Source organism: Atractosteus spatula, chromosome 17 (genome assembly GCF_055471065.1).
Source record: "Atractosteus spatula isolate fAtrSpa1 chromosome 17, fAtrSpa1.hap1, whole genome shotgun sequence".
Classification (NCBI taxonomy): domain Eukaryota; kingdom Metazoa; phylum Chordata; class Actinopteri; order Semionotiformes; family Lepisosteidae; genus Atractosteus; species Atractosteus spatula.
In genome coordinates this window covers 10838940-10853705 of record NC_142722.1, presented here as the reverse complement: position 1 = coordinate 10853705, position 14766 = coordinate 10838940, and the positions used below count along the sequence as shown (strand labels likewise).

At 42.8% G+C, this 14766-nt stretch overlaps 3 protein-coding genes across 3 annotated transcripts; all 3 read left to right on the top strand.

Moving 5' to 3' along the window:
• Positions 1-2392: 2392 nt before the first annotated feature.
• Positions 2393-3613, top strand: LOC148819094 (hydroxycarboxylic acid receptor 2-like). Its single transcript, XM_088936030.1, has 2 exons — positions 2393-3358; positions 3566-3613. The coding sequence occupies exons 1-2, from the start codon at positions 2393-2395 to the stop codon at positions 3611-3613; spliced, it is 1014 nt and encodes a 337-aa protein (XP_088792156.1).
• A 4058-nt stretch (positions 3614-7671) lies between these two features.
• Positions 7672-8649, top strand: LOC148819093 (hydroxycarboxylic acid receptor 2-like). Its single transcript, XM_088936162.1, has one exon. The coding sequence runs from the start codon at positions 7672-7674 to the stop codon at positions 8647-8649; it is 978 nt and encodes a 325-aa protein (XP_088792288.1).
• Positions 8650-12224: 3575 nt separating this feature from the next.
• LOC148819092 (hydroxycarboxylic acid receptor 2-like) lies at positions 12225-13211 on the top strand. The gene has a single exon (XM_088936132.1). The coding sequence runs from the start codon at positions 12225-12227 to the stop codon at positions 13209-13211; it is 987 nt and encodes a 328-aa protein (XP_088792258.1).
• The last annotated feature ends 1555 nt before the right edge of the window (positions 13212-14766 follow it).

Genomic DNA, 14766 nt, shown 5'->3' with positions numbered 1-14766 from the left:
TTGGCTGTTTTTGCTGTTGCTGTGCATTAAAATGGTGTTTAGACTGTATAGGTCTTTTCATTTCAGTTTAATAAATAGTATATTCTGCTATAAGTTTTTGATATTGACTATTATTGTGAATATTTACAGTACTTAACAAATTACTGTCATACTGTGATGTTGTTGCCCTAATATACATCCTTAAAACACAAAATGTTGTACAGTAAGTATAAAAAGGAGTTCACTGAGGTTAAAGTGTGGCTGGTACATTTTATGTGGTACGAATCTGTGAAAGACCTGTTTCAGGTTTATATATAAAACTTGTCTGATAAATTACCTGTCGAGTGACCTTATGGACAGCTCGTATGAAACATCTTTCAGACAGTGGTAAAACGAGTCCTGCTGAAGCCAGCAGCCATATCATATTCTCGAAAAGAGTAGGGGTGTAATCCCAGCGTCCTAGCCAAATTCCCCCCTGGCCTTTACCAATCGTGGCCTCCTAATAATCCCCATCTCTGAACTGGCTTCATCACTCTGTTCTCCTCCCCACTGAGAGCTGGTGTGTGGTGAGTGTTCTGGTGCACTATGGCTGCTGTCGCATCATCCAGGTGGGGGTACACATTAGGGATGGTGGAGGCGAGTCCCCATTACCTGTAAAGCACTTTAAATGGAGTGTCCAGAAAAGCTTTATATAAGTGTAAGCAATTATTCATTATTATTATACCTCAGGACATACAGCTTCACTTGTGAACAACTTGTAAAGATCAGACTCACAAGCGCCACCTTGTGGCAGCAGATCGAAACAGTGTAATGTTAAACACCGGCGGAAACATTAGGAACATAGAAACAAGAAAAGGTTTATTCCATGTTGAAAGGAGAAGAAACTAAACACAACGTTTCTGCTGTGGAGCCTTCTTCAGGTGCGAAGAAGTGTCTTTCTGTGAAGTGTGTTTCTTTTCTTCTCTTTTCAGCATGGAATAAACATTTACTTGTTCCTTTGCTGCCTACGCATGCTGAAGCAGTTCCCCGCTTGAACATTAGGAACCAAGTAACAGACGCCATGTGCTTTGTCCTTGAAGCACAGGTTACATTTTGGTCCGATACTGGCCTCGCAATACTACTCCCCAGACAGTGGTGAACTGTACACGAAAAGACCTCCTCCAGCCACCGGAACATATTATGTGATGTCATCTTCTCTATTATGCTTAATAGCCAATTACATGAATATGTGTATCTATATGTAGCACAACCAGAGGGCACTTGTAAATGGCTAGATTCACTGCAACCTTTATCTCTTATTCTTGGTTAGTTAGTAACATGGCAACATAGGACCTGCACAGATGAACAAGTCACATGGCCAGACTACACCTTGGATAGGATGCCATCTGATTTCGGGGTGCAGAAACACACACACAAGCACACTGTGTCAATTCAGAGACATCGGTTAACTTAGCCAGCGTGTCTTTGGTAGGAGGATTTTGAACGCTCCCCTGCAAACACATGAGCATGGTGAGAACTTGCAGACTATATACAGAAGGGGCCCAGCTCAGTCCAGAGCTGAACCCGGGACTTACAGATCCTGAACATGAGAGGATAAAAGGCGGTAAGCCTATCATGCTATGTTTCAGGAGCAGGAGCAAACTGGAGCACCCATGCAAACTCAGGGAACAACCTGCAAATTCCACACAGATAGCACCCCAGGTCTAGAATGGAACCCGGGAGCTTGGCACTGCAAGGCAGCAAGACCAACCATCGCGCCACCATGTACACAGTATATACTGTATGTAGTATAAATGTATCTGTTATGATGAAATTGACTAACTTGGCAACTGATGAAAACTAATGGCTAGCAAAAAAATGCTGTGAGTGTATGGAAGAGCTGGCCTTCCAGTTTCTTATACAGTCTAAAAATCATGGAGAGTGAATTTGTGCTGCAGGAAGTTCTTTTATTAGTTACAGCGCAGGCCTTTACAATCAATGGAATTCGACAACTCATAAACATCACATCGATTTAAAAGCCTCAATGAAATGGAACATGAATATAAAAAGTATTATTATATTGTATAGATATTATTATACAATAGTTCCTCATTCATTGCAGCTAATACACTGCCTGTATGCAAGTATTTTCAAAATGTTTCATTAAGTACGGGATTTCACCAACTGTCACCCACCAGTATCTGTTAACAATAAGATGGTGAATTCTGAGCACAAGAAGAAACAGGAACTGGAAAATATACAATGTAACCTTGAGGCAGTAAAGTAATACTTGGAGAAAATGACCATAACTGGCATGTCACTTCCTTTGACTGGTCAATTTCTGAGGAAGTGGTTTGGTCTCAGCGCAATAATTACCCTCCCCTCCTCAAGGACCTTATCAGTCTCTAACATCAGCCCTGAATGTACATGAACTATGGAAAGCCCTGCCTTAAACTGTACTCTCACCAACAACTGGTTACCCCCCGTCTTAAAGCCAACTCTTTTCATCGAGTTCATCATCGGCTGCGTGGGCAACGGACTCGCTCTCTGGATGTTCTGTTACCGGATGAAGCCGTGGAAACCGAGCACCGTGTACCTGATCAACTTGGCTCTGGCTGACCTGCTGCTCATCTTCTGCCTGCCGTTTCGAGGGCACTACTACGTGAAGGACATAGACTGGGTTTTCGGGGACCCGGGCTGCAGACTCATGCTCTTCATGGTGGCCCTGAACCGGGCGGGCAGCATCCTCTTTCTCACAGTCATAGCGCTGGACCGCTTCTTCAGGGTGGTCTACCCCCACCACCCCATCAACATGGCGTCCGTCAGAGGCACGGTCAAGGTGTCCTGCTTCACCTGGGGCCTCACCTTGGCCTTGACGTCTTTCCTCGTTTTCGAACAGAAGGCCACAGAGAGGGACAACAAGACGCTCTGCGAGAGTTTCGACTTGAACGCCGAACTTGTGGGAACCCACCTCTGGCACAACGTCTTTTTCATCGGCGAGTTCATCATCCCCAGCATCGTGATTCTGTTCTGCACCGTCTCCATCTCTGGCCAGCTTAAAACCAGGGGCATGGAAAACAATGAAAAGATCAAAAGAGCTGTGGTGGCCGTGAGGGCCGTGTCGGTGGTGTTTGTCTTCTGCTTTCTGCCCAGCAGCTTGTCCTTGATCGCGGTGATGATAGTCAAGAGCGCCAGGCACTGCCGGGCTTACCAGATCCTCGCCCAGGTGTTCTACAGCAGCCTGGCGCTCACCTACTTCAACAGCATGCTGGATCCCCTGGTCTTCTACTTCTCCAGCCCGACCTTCCGCACGGCGCTGAAGGATGTCTTCAGATCCCTGGTCTCCAAGATGGACAGAGGCACAACAAAGATTCCGAAATCACCCCAGCATGAGTCTGAGGTATTTTGTACAACTACGTCTCTACCTTAGTTACACTACAGGGCTCTGGCAGCGTGTGGCTGGATGCTTTGTCTGCTACTTGCCCTGTTCATTCAGCATTTCCTGTCAGTTTAAGGACAGACAAGCAGGTAAATATTCAAAGATCAGGAGAGCCGTCTGGTTCGTCGGTGCGGTGGTGATGGTGTTTGTGATATGCTTTTTCCCCAGCAATGTCACCAGGCTGGTCATCTTGGCCAAAAAGGCTCATCACATTGAAGACTGTGACTCCTATAAATCCCTGGACGATGCCTTCTTCATCACTGTCAGCCTGACCTATCTCAACAGTGTGCTGGACCCTGTGGTCTATTACTTTTCCAGCCCCACGTTCAAGAGGATATACAGAGCTGCTGTGAAAGGAAGTCTTCACAGGAAAGATGAAGAACATGAAGAACCTGGTGTTGAAAAGATGGTAAAACAATCAGAGGATTGGACGACTGAATCTAATCAGCCTGCCCAGTCAACCCAGACAACAAACAACACATGATGGTAAGGCCAGTGGAGAGAGGAGTGAGCACAAAACTTCATTTTAAGCAGAAGAAACATAGATCTTCCTACTCCAGAATTCATATTTACATACTTTTATGATTGCATGTTACTAAATAGTTTGATGTATGTATGATGGTATCATATTTTAAAAAAAACTTTTTGAAAAGGATATTTTCATATGCTGCGAAGTGCTGTTCACGCTGTATCCGGAAGCAGTTTAAAAGGTCCTGATTTAGCAGGATGATCTGATAATACGACCGAAAGTGACCTGTAATTGTGTATAACGCTTTGTTGGTTGTGTGTGATGAAGTAATTCCTCATCTTTCTGTGTGTGTGTGACCTTTTCACTTCGTAGTTTTAAGGCATTTCTGTTCTGAGGAATGCAAGAGGAACCAATTGCCTTCTTCCTTCACGTCTCTTATCAAATTCTGAAACTGGCTCCGCAGTTAAATGTTTTAAAAATACGTCTGTAATGCCCTCAGTCTGAAAGGATATCATCAACAAGCAAAACCCATGTAATGTATTTTACGTGTAATATACTGTATTGTTATCGCAAAAAAAAAAAAGCTTTTCAAAGCTTATGTTGATGATAACAGCAATGCATTCTGGCAAAATACCTACCAAGACAATATCTGAAAAACAACTTAAGATAAATATTTTATATAAGATGTTATGTTAAATATTGAATTTAGAGATATGGTTTTAATTAAAAATATATTTACACCGTATTCATAAATTAATTTCACATTTTAAAAAATTGTAGTACTGATGTATTTCCAAACATAGTAGCATATTCTGTTATAAAATAAGTACTTGGGTGTGAACCTCATTTGGGATATTTATAGTGATGAGCATTACTTTAATTTAAACTTCACCGGAATTATTCTGAATCAACTTCACGTTATTGGAAAACAGCAAAACAACGTACTCGTATGCTATGATGTTGTTGCCCGAGAAACGTATCTTCAAAACACAAAAAGTATACAAAGACGTTTCCTGAGATTACATTTCGGCTACTGGTACAGAAATAGCATTTCACGTGGTATGTATCTGGAACGTACTGGTTTTAGATTTATTTATGCGTCAAACTTTTGACTTTCGTCACACCTCTAGACACACAAGCCCGCTTGCAAACCACAAACACGCGCGCCATCATGTGGCATCAGACGGTAACACCGTAGTGTTAATTCACGGGCGAACATATTATGAACCTCCAGTAACGAGAAGAGACTTGATACCTGTTCGTTTCATTTTGTGGTATTTTACTGTTGGATGTATTGTATAATGTGCAGCCATGGTAATGTGATCATGTAGAATGCGATTTTTCATCTAAGGATGTTGTTATGTTAGTGGAAGTAGAACAGTTCTTCTGTAGACCAAGATTCAATTGTGAATCTCTCAGGGTCGCCACACAGTACTGTTCACTAGGTAGTGGTGAATGTTGCTACACCAAAAGGCCACCCCTCCAGCCACTGGATAATTCAACATTATCTATATTCGAAAAGGATGACATGACCTTCCCTAACAGACTCAGTAACCAATCACATTAACACATGTATCTCTGTTACGATATGCACCGGCTGTAGGGAGACCAGAAGGCACTTGAAAATTCCTTGGTTCATACCAACGTTTTTTGGAAAGTCTCTTATTCTTGGTGTCATGGCAACATGGTTTGGCACCAGTAACATGAACAACTCAGTTTTCAGCAGTACTAGGGGATGCAGCTGTGTCTTCATCTCAAGCAGATATAAAGGTAAGGTTCAAAAGCACACACACTGCAGATATTTTTCAACAACATACAGCTACTAAAAGTGTCATTTACCAATATGAAATCAATTTCACGACTTCAGAATCAATGAGAGCCACTGCCATAAGATTATTTGGTATTACAGAGCCCCAAGGTATATGTATCAGCATTGCTGATATAATCTGAAAGTTTAAATCTGCTACAGAAACTGCTAAGCATTGATTATGCACACCTATATTTGCAGTTCAAATGAGAAACTGGAAGTGACTATTATAGTTTTGAATAGTTATTTACTTATAGCCACAAATGTGCTATCCTGGGCAGAAATATTTCTACACAGGCATTTTTTAACTGCTGTGACTGTGGCAATTAACAGTTTATTTTTCTTTACACCACCTGAGAGAAACTACAAACAGAGATATCAACTTATCTAATTTCACGTGACAGCTTAGTTTAGCTCTCTTAAAATAAACAGAGAAATGTAAATATTCCATTTACTATTATCCTTTTTGGTTAGTCTGAAATGCGTTGGGAAAATAAAAGATATTTCCTTTGGTAAGAGGCTGGCAGATAAAGATATGAACACAAGAAGGAACCCATTTAAGAAAAAACCTTTCACACATATGGTTTCAACGTGCTGCAAAAGACAGAAGGGAAAACGATTATAAAAACAAATTTAAAATCCTTACTCTGCCCTTACTCATCTCCATTAATCTTCTCGAGTTCCTCGTCTGATGTTTGCAATGTGCTTTTTCAGTGTGTACCTAGCACATACAGTATCCATTTGCAGCAAAGATAGCTAATATACTTTCATTCTTTATCACAGAGTTTCCTTCTTTTCTAGAACTCCTTGTACTCTTTGAGCCACAGAATCAATTTAGTATATAAATCAGACTGGTTTTAAAGACTACAATTTTGTAAACTAGCAAGGTGATTTTCAGATGTGTGTGTTTTTTATAAATAAAAGACTGCCAACATTTTCATGCCAAATCATATACAGTACAAGATGCAATAGATTCATGGGTGAAGCATCTTTTATAACACCATTTTTAAGATGCAGAAAATTAAAGCATTTCGTTTTACAACCTTTCTGTTGAGAACCTTTCTAGACCCAGGTGATCCATCAGGTCTCAAGAGAGCAACTGTTCTTCTGGAGTCTCTCTGCTGTGAAGATTAATTTCACTCTCTTCTGCTCTGCCTGTTCTCATTAGAAGCTGTATTCCAAACCACAACTTCAGTGATCGTCTCCCCAAATAAAGGGTAGAAAAACAACTACAAAACCAATAACATGTTCTCCAATTATTTGTGTATGTAAAGTGTGTTAATGGATGTAGAGTATGGAAATCACATAATTTTACTCTACATGGAGGGACAATGGAGGTATTTAAAATCACCTGAAGACTTATAAACGCTTCAATATATTGCTTACAAACCACAATCTTTCAAAAACGTTAGCTTTGCAACGTGGAATCTGAGGAAGAGAACGCGTGTTTCGTTTATGGGCACTTTGAAGAACGTTTTTATAACGAGAAACTAATAACAAATGAACACTTTCTGAGCTGAACGACTGATCATTACAAAATTCATGCAACAAATATTTTGATTTTAACACAAGTAAAAGGTCAATACTATCTCTCAGTATTAACCGGTTGTTTTCTAAACATGGAAAAACATTCGAAAGCCCGTTTCTCGATATTGCATATCGCAAAACGTTTAGCAGCCCGTACAATTATTATTTACCGCAATTTACCGTAATTATTATTACCGCATTTTCAATATATTTAAGCACATCATCACCCATCAGCATAAGGCGAAGAAGTCTGTGCAAAAGACGAAAACGGCAACTTGAAAATTGAAAAAAAAAACCACATTCAGCGTTTACTTTGCATACTTCTGAGAAAACTCCAACCCCTGGCATTTCGCTTCCTACTGCAAGTGTAGAAGGCTTTCGAGGAAGTGGTTTGGTCTCAGCGCAATAATTACCCTCTCCTCATCAAGGACCTTATCAGTCTCTAACATCAGCCCTGAATGTACATGAACTATGGAAAGCCCTGCCTTCAACTGTACTCTCACCAACAACTGGTTACCCCTCGTCTTAAAGCCAACTCTTTTCATCGAGTTCATCATCGGCTGCGTGGGCAACGGACTCGCTCTCTGGATGTTCTGTTACCGGATGAAGCCGTGGAAACCGAGCACCGTGTACCTGATCAACTTGGCTCTGGCTGACCTGCTGCTCATCTTCTGCCTGCCGTTTCGAGGGCACTACTACGTGAAGGACATAGACTGGGTTTTCGGGGACCCGGGCTGCAGACTCATGCTCTTCATGGTGGCCCTGAACCGGGCGGGCAGCATCCTCTTTCTCACAGTCATAGCGCTGGACCGCTTCTTCAGGGTGGTCTACCCCCACCACCCCATCAACATGGCGTCCGTCAGAGGCACGGTCAAGGTGTCCTGCTTCACCTGGGGCCTCACCTTGGCCTTGACGTCTTACCTCGTTTTCGAACAGAAGGCCACAGAGAGGGACAACAAGACGCTCTGCGAGAGTTTCGTCTTGAACGCCGAACTTGTGGGAACCCACCTCTGGCACAACGTCTTTTTCATCGGCGAGTTCATCATCCCCGGCATCGTCATTCTGTTCTGCACCGTCTCCATCTCTGGCCAGCTTAAAACCAGGGGCATGGAAAACAACGAAAAGATCAAAAGAGCTGTGGTGGCCGTGAGGGCCGTGTCGGTGGTGTTTGTCTTCTGCTTTCTGCCCAGCAGCTTGTCCTTGATCGCGGTGATGATAGTCAAGAGCGCCAGGCACTGCCGGGCTTACCAGATCCTCGCCCAGGTGTTCTACAGCAGCCTGGCGCTCACCTACTTCAACAGCATGCTGGATCCCCTGGTCTTCTACTTCTCCAGCCCGACCTTCCGCACGGCGCTGAAGGATGTCTTCGCCCGTCGGACACCCCAGACTCTCCCAGGACCTCAAGAGAGAAAAAGGCGCATTCAAGATTCCGAAACCACCCCAGCATAGATCTGTGGTACTCCAAGCACAGAAAGTCCGGTGCTTGGATTATTATAACACAGAATTTCAGTATCATTACGGGCAGAACTAAGGAACAAAAACGATGCTTTTATTCGAAACTGAATTTTAAATGTGATTGATTTGGAATTAAATCCATTCATGCGCTTTGGCTGCTGTTGCTCTGCTTCGGGAAAGAGGGCTGTGAAAATTGCCTATCTACGACCCTAAGCAAAGTCCACTCCGCGTCTGTGATTTAAACCCCAGATTCCAATCATAAATCGGCTTATTAGTCTTAATCATAAAGTCTGCATTAAAAGTCTCTCTCCCTCCTCTCTGACTCGCCCCTGAGGGCTCCGTCAGGCTGTTTGTGACTTTGCTACAATATGATACGAGATACAGGTTCGCCGAACTGTTGAAGTAAGAATGCAAATATACGCTCTTCCCTCTTACCCTTTCGTGAGCTATTATTCTGTTGTGCTTTTGTATATTGTTTTTGTTTTGTTCGTTCTTAAGACACAAATGAAGTCGGAGAAATGGGTTCATCTCGCAGCAGGATACACGACTGTCATCAGAAAGGGACTGCCGGCTTGGTTATATTTCGACAATGAGTCCAATATGAGCTGAACATTGAGAAAAAGTAATAGAAGGAACACGGGCTGCTACAAAAGAAAGGTTCCGATTGTGAAACTCAAAATGAACAGCTCTCTCCTGAAGATGCTCCAAACCGAAACCTGGTTTTCCTTTCCACTTAACACCCTGCTTGCTCCTTCACAAGCTTACGTTACTATATACTGCATGCTGATGTTTCTATAAATGATGTTTATAAACATTCTATCAAAATCATAAAACATTTGCTGCTTTTCTATAACTGCGGGATTTGGGTGATGGTAGCTTGATACTTTAAACGTTAAACATAAACACAGTTAACGCTTTGTAAAGTTTGGGTTCTCGAGCAGCGATAAGCATTGCATCTGTGACTTGTAAAATTAACATTTGAATATTTCAGGGACTTAGCAACGTTACTCATTGGCTGAAGCTGCAATGGGAACTGATGTGATGTCGTGTTGAATTAATGCCTGAAAAGTGCCTCATCCATGCTTTAATTAGTTACTGTAAGGGTTGTAGGATGTTTTCAAGAGCAGCGAAAAGCAGTGCACTGAAAACTCAAAATGAGCGATTGTGAACAAGCCTCAATAAAAGAATTTTTTAAATCACTGAGACTCATTTGTCTTCTTTGATCTGTACTGGAACGTAAGCTCTTTTATTCCATGCTGTCAGTCTACAGCTGGACCGTTAGAAATTAACAGGACAGCAGAAAATGCCCAATATGGTGTTTTGCAGTTAGAAGGCTCACATTGGGTGGTAGAGTTTACACTGTTGCAATTTAAAAAAGAATAGGCTTGTTAAGCGGGTGTCACCTGAAAAAGATCGGATTGTTTTGGGTCCGAATGCCACAATGCATCACGTGTACAGCTATTTGGGCTTTTTCAAGGTCAACAGCAAAATACAAACCAGAGACAAGCGGAAACTATAGGGAAGCACCTCCAGGAACTGAGAACGGGAAGCAGGGCTTTGCAGAGGCTCGCGGGTGCCTGGAACAAGCCAACCAGCCTTGCTGCTGAGGCCAAGAACCCGGCTTCTTTCAAGAACCGGTTGAATATGACCCCCCATATCAATCAGCTAACAGAAACCAAATGAGCTTAATGGGCCAGATGACTTTCTGTCCTTCTCCGGTTTGTCATCAGGGAACCCACTTACTAATAAGCCCTCTTGCGATTTCATTTGGGTCATTCTTGTTCGCTTCATCCTAGAACAGAGGTGAGAAGCCAGGGATCTTGTGTGCCTTCATTCCATGCCAACTCAAAGACTTCAAGGCCTTGATTGCTGGGATCAATGCAAAGGCAGTTCCGGAACCTGGGACACAGGCACCAGGGTTTCCTGCCTCGGAGCCGAGGACATTGGCTTCAATTCCCTGCGCAGGGCTGTCCAGTCCTGGTCCTGGAGAGCTGGTGTGTCTGTGAGTGTTCATGCCTGCTCAGCTTTAACGAACCCAGACAGCTTGATAATAGTGTAACTGGACTACTTGAACAGCTCTCTGGGTTTTTCTGATTTACAGAGACCTAGAAAATCTACACTCAACTGTGTCACTTACTTACAAGGCTGTTGTTTTGCTATGCAAACTAGGTCCTGGTCCAGTAAGTCATGCTCTGTTTTCAGGCCACATTGCACACTCACAGAGGCAGATCCCTCTGTGTTAGTACACCGAGGCGTTGGAATTGCTTGTCCAACTTGATCCAAACCTCTGTCTGGCTGAGCTTTACAAATCACAGCTAAAATATTTCACACAAGCAGTACATTTGAAATGCACTATTGTATACATCTGTCTTTTATTGGTTGCTCTACATTCAATCATTTCTAATTTAAAAAGCTAGTGGGGAAGTGGTTGGCAGGTGGTTCTTTTTGTGTTTAAATCTCTTCTTACCATTAGAAATTCACCTTGGGTTATCTGACCACAGAAACCACTGAAGAACAAAGAGTAACGAGTATTGAAGAATGCGGCAGAATGAAGAAGAAAGATGGTTGTTGTCCTTGTCTAAACCCCAGTTCTGCAGAAAGTTAGGCCATTGTGTATGCAGTAAGCTAAGGGAAATCAATTGATAAAATCAGCCAACTAGGACACCCAACAGGCTCAATTTGCATATGAAGCCAGGCAACATATTTTCAGACTTCTCATTTTATCACAACATCACGAAAATGAAAGCAACTTGCTCTTTCTAAAAGGCCTTACAGAGTAGCAGCAAATGTAACATTGGTCCAGTCCAGCTTTTTAAAATGACTACCGTGTGTGGTATGAGTGCTCGGAGAGATCTGATCGGGCTAGTAAGAGACTAATATGTACATGATTAGAATCATAACATAAACAGTTAAGAAACTAACCTTTTATAAATGCTGGAATGCTTAAGTTACATTTGTGAAAAGTGGCAAAGGTTTTAAAACATTAAGGATACCACAGTTTTCATCCACATAAACCTCCAGTCTGCCTTCATTAGCATGTGAAGCACGTTAATAATTACACAAACGTCACCATGCACTTATGAAAACACTAAACATGTTTATTAGTTTATTGTCGGTGCAATAAACTGTCCACTTTGAAGAACTGGCTGTAGAACAGCGGGTGTAAAGATATACCAAGAGGATATAGTGCATTCCTGCGCTATTTGTAACATGGTTTCCTTCTTAGGATGTTAGTTTCCATTCAAATCAAGTACAATGGCTTTTCATAGAGAAATATGCCTAATTCCCCAGGAAGCTGGTTCGAGTGCTTATGGAATATAAACAAGGGAGCCACACCCTTAGGTGCTCTTGAGAGTCACCCGTGAGACTAAAGCTTCCCATCTGGGTGTCATTCTGTGAAACGAGATTAAAAAAAAACCTCGGCGCCCTTCGAAAGTCATTTGCATGGGAACAAAAGGCGAGATCCGGGGAGATGCACACATAGGTGCAGCCGCACAGACCAGGGTCTGAAGCTGCTGCCTGCAAGACAGAGGCCGTAGGCGTGCTAGCCCCCAAAGGGTATCGCAGGGATGGCGAATGTATCCTGCTGCGCGTTCGAGGAGCCTGTCCTGGACCTGGTCCTGCCGCCCGTGCTCCTGCTGGAGTTCGTGTTCGGCCTGCTGGGCAACACGGTGGCCCTGTGGATGTTCGTCTTTCACATGGACACGTGGAGGCCGAACAGCGTGTACCTCACGCACCTGGCGGTGGCGGACACGCTCGTGCTCTTCTGCCTCCCCTTCAGAGCCGTCTACTACCTGCGGGGCAAGCACTGGATGTACGGCGACATCCTGTGCCGGATTCTGCTCTTCCTGCTGGCCGCCAACAGGGCGGCGGGCATCTTCTTCCTGACGGCGGTGGCGGTGGACCGCTACCTGAAGATCGTGCACCCCCTGAGCCGCATCAACCGGCTGGGCCTGCGGTATGCGCTGTGCGTCTCCTGCGGACTGTGGGTGCTCATCGTGTCCATGACCGCTTACCTCCTTGCCGAGCCCCACTTCTTCCTGCAGAACAACCGCACGCAGTGCGAGAGCTTCAACATCTGCCCGGGAAACAACCCCATGGCCACCTGGCACAACGTCTTCTACGTCATACAGTATTGCATCCCCGTGGTCATCGTGTCCTTCTGCACCATCTGCGTCACCCTGCAGCTGAAGAAGAAGACGAAGGACACCCAGGGCAAGATCAGGAGGGCGGTGAACTTCATCCTGGCCGTGGCCCTGGTGTTCTTCTTCTGCTTCTTCCCCAGCAGCATGTCTCGGATCTCCGTGTGGGTCCTGCAGGCAAAGCACACGGACTGCAGCTACTTCAGGGAGGCCAACCTGGCTTTTTACACCTCCGTCTGCTTCACCTACTTCAACAGCGTACTCAATCCCCTGGTCTACTATTTCTCCAGCCCCTCGTTCAGCGGGCTGTTTCAGAAGCAGTTCAACAAGCTGTTCTGTAGGAAGACGCCAGAGGAGAATCATCGGCCGCCTGAAAACACAAACGTCGCCACTGCATCTACTGGTGATATATAAGAGCAGGTAATACAATACTGATTTGTTTAAGACCAGGGATTATGGTTCGTTAAAATCAATTTCCTTAAGAAAATAATTCTGGCATATCTACAGTAGGTGTTTCATTGACTCTGGCGATTTAAAACATGACGCCTTTGGCCATGTGGTGTTTTTTATCCTGCTGTTTTTACAACATGACAATGGTACAGGCCAAGTTCCAAAAACATTTGCAAATGCAGAAAGCACTGTACAAGTTGCATAAGGCAGAGGTCTAATATTAACAAAGGTTAGAACACAAAACACTACGATAATGTAACAACAAACAAGAAAGATTGTGAGTCCTGAGTGTCAGCACGTTTAAACTTGGCAAGAAAAAAAGACACCAGAATTTAAAGTCTGTTCCGAATCCGAGAGATACACCTTGCAGTCATGCAATCTTTAAAGCATTAAGTGAAGAAAACAAGTTGAGCTACAAGAACCAACTTTTACCTTTATATGAAATAAAATGGGGGATAACTGATTCTGATTGCAAGATATACAGAAGGCAAGAAACATAATTGAAGATAACTATATGCTGCAAATAAAGGTGAAGCACTTTGAAATGAGTGACAGTAATGTCCTGGTGGAAATGTAACAGATGTGTGCATATAAAACTGCATCAGTCTTTCTGGTATTCATGTCTAATGGCTCAGGTGATTATCATCAATTACAAACATATTTCTTGCATCAAAATTCAGCAAAGCTCATTTACAAACAGCTGATGACATTATTAGAAGCTGTAAACTTTTCGTATGAAACGATATAACAGAAATGGTAAACTAGAAAATGGAAAACAGTTAAGTGTACAAATTTAAGCTGCAGTTCCAGACCGAAAAGAAAACACTTGTCCCAGTGGACTAGGGTGCTTTGAACTGAATATAAATGGATAGTAAAAAGGCAATAAAATGGGTGGAGGTTGTTTAACTGGATAAAAAACACCATGAACATTAATTATGTCCCTTTAGCAATAAGGCTGTGGGAATCGCCTAGGGCTCTGTATATGGGATGTTGTTATTTAGTCTTACATCAATAGATCTAGCTGGTTTATCCTGGAGCCTAACTTACAGATGCATGACTGTGGAGTTGTGTAGGTTTCTGTAAAAATAAGTTGAAAGACCACTAGTACGTCATGAAATGTTATCAAAGTAACCAATTTGTCTGATCGTCCCCAGCTTGCTTATCAATTGTATAATGAACAATCATGTTATACTGTGTAATGCATAAAACTACACATTAAATATTATAAAGTATGAACTGAATATGTAAAATATATAATAAATCATCTTTTTCCCCACATTGTTTGCAGATGGTGGTTCTTCACCACCACTGAAGGAATTTCTAAAATTAATTCCAGATTACAACAAAGTGTTAAAACTAACTGCACAGTAGTAACAAGAGGGCAACTCAATACTATATATATTTCCACTCAATAAAGCCTTTTAAACCTCTCAAACGTGTGTGATTTTAAGAAAACAAAAAAGTTGCTGGATCATTAGTCACAGATAACCCTATTATTGTGCTTTGAAATCTCAGTTAA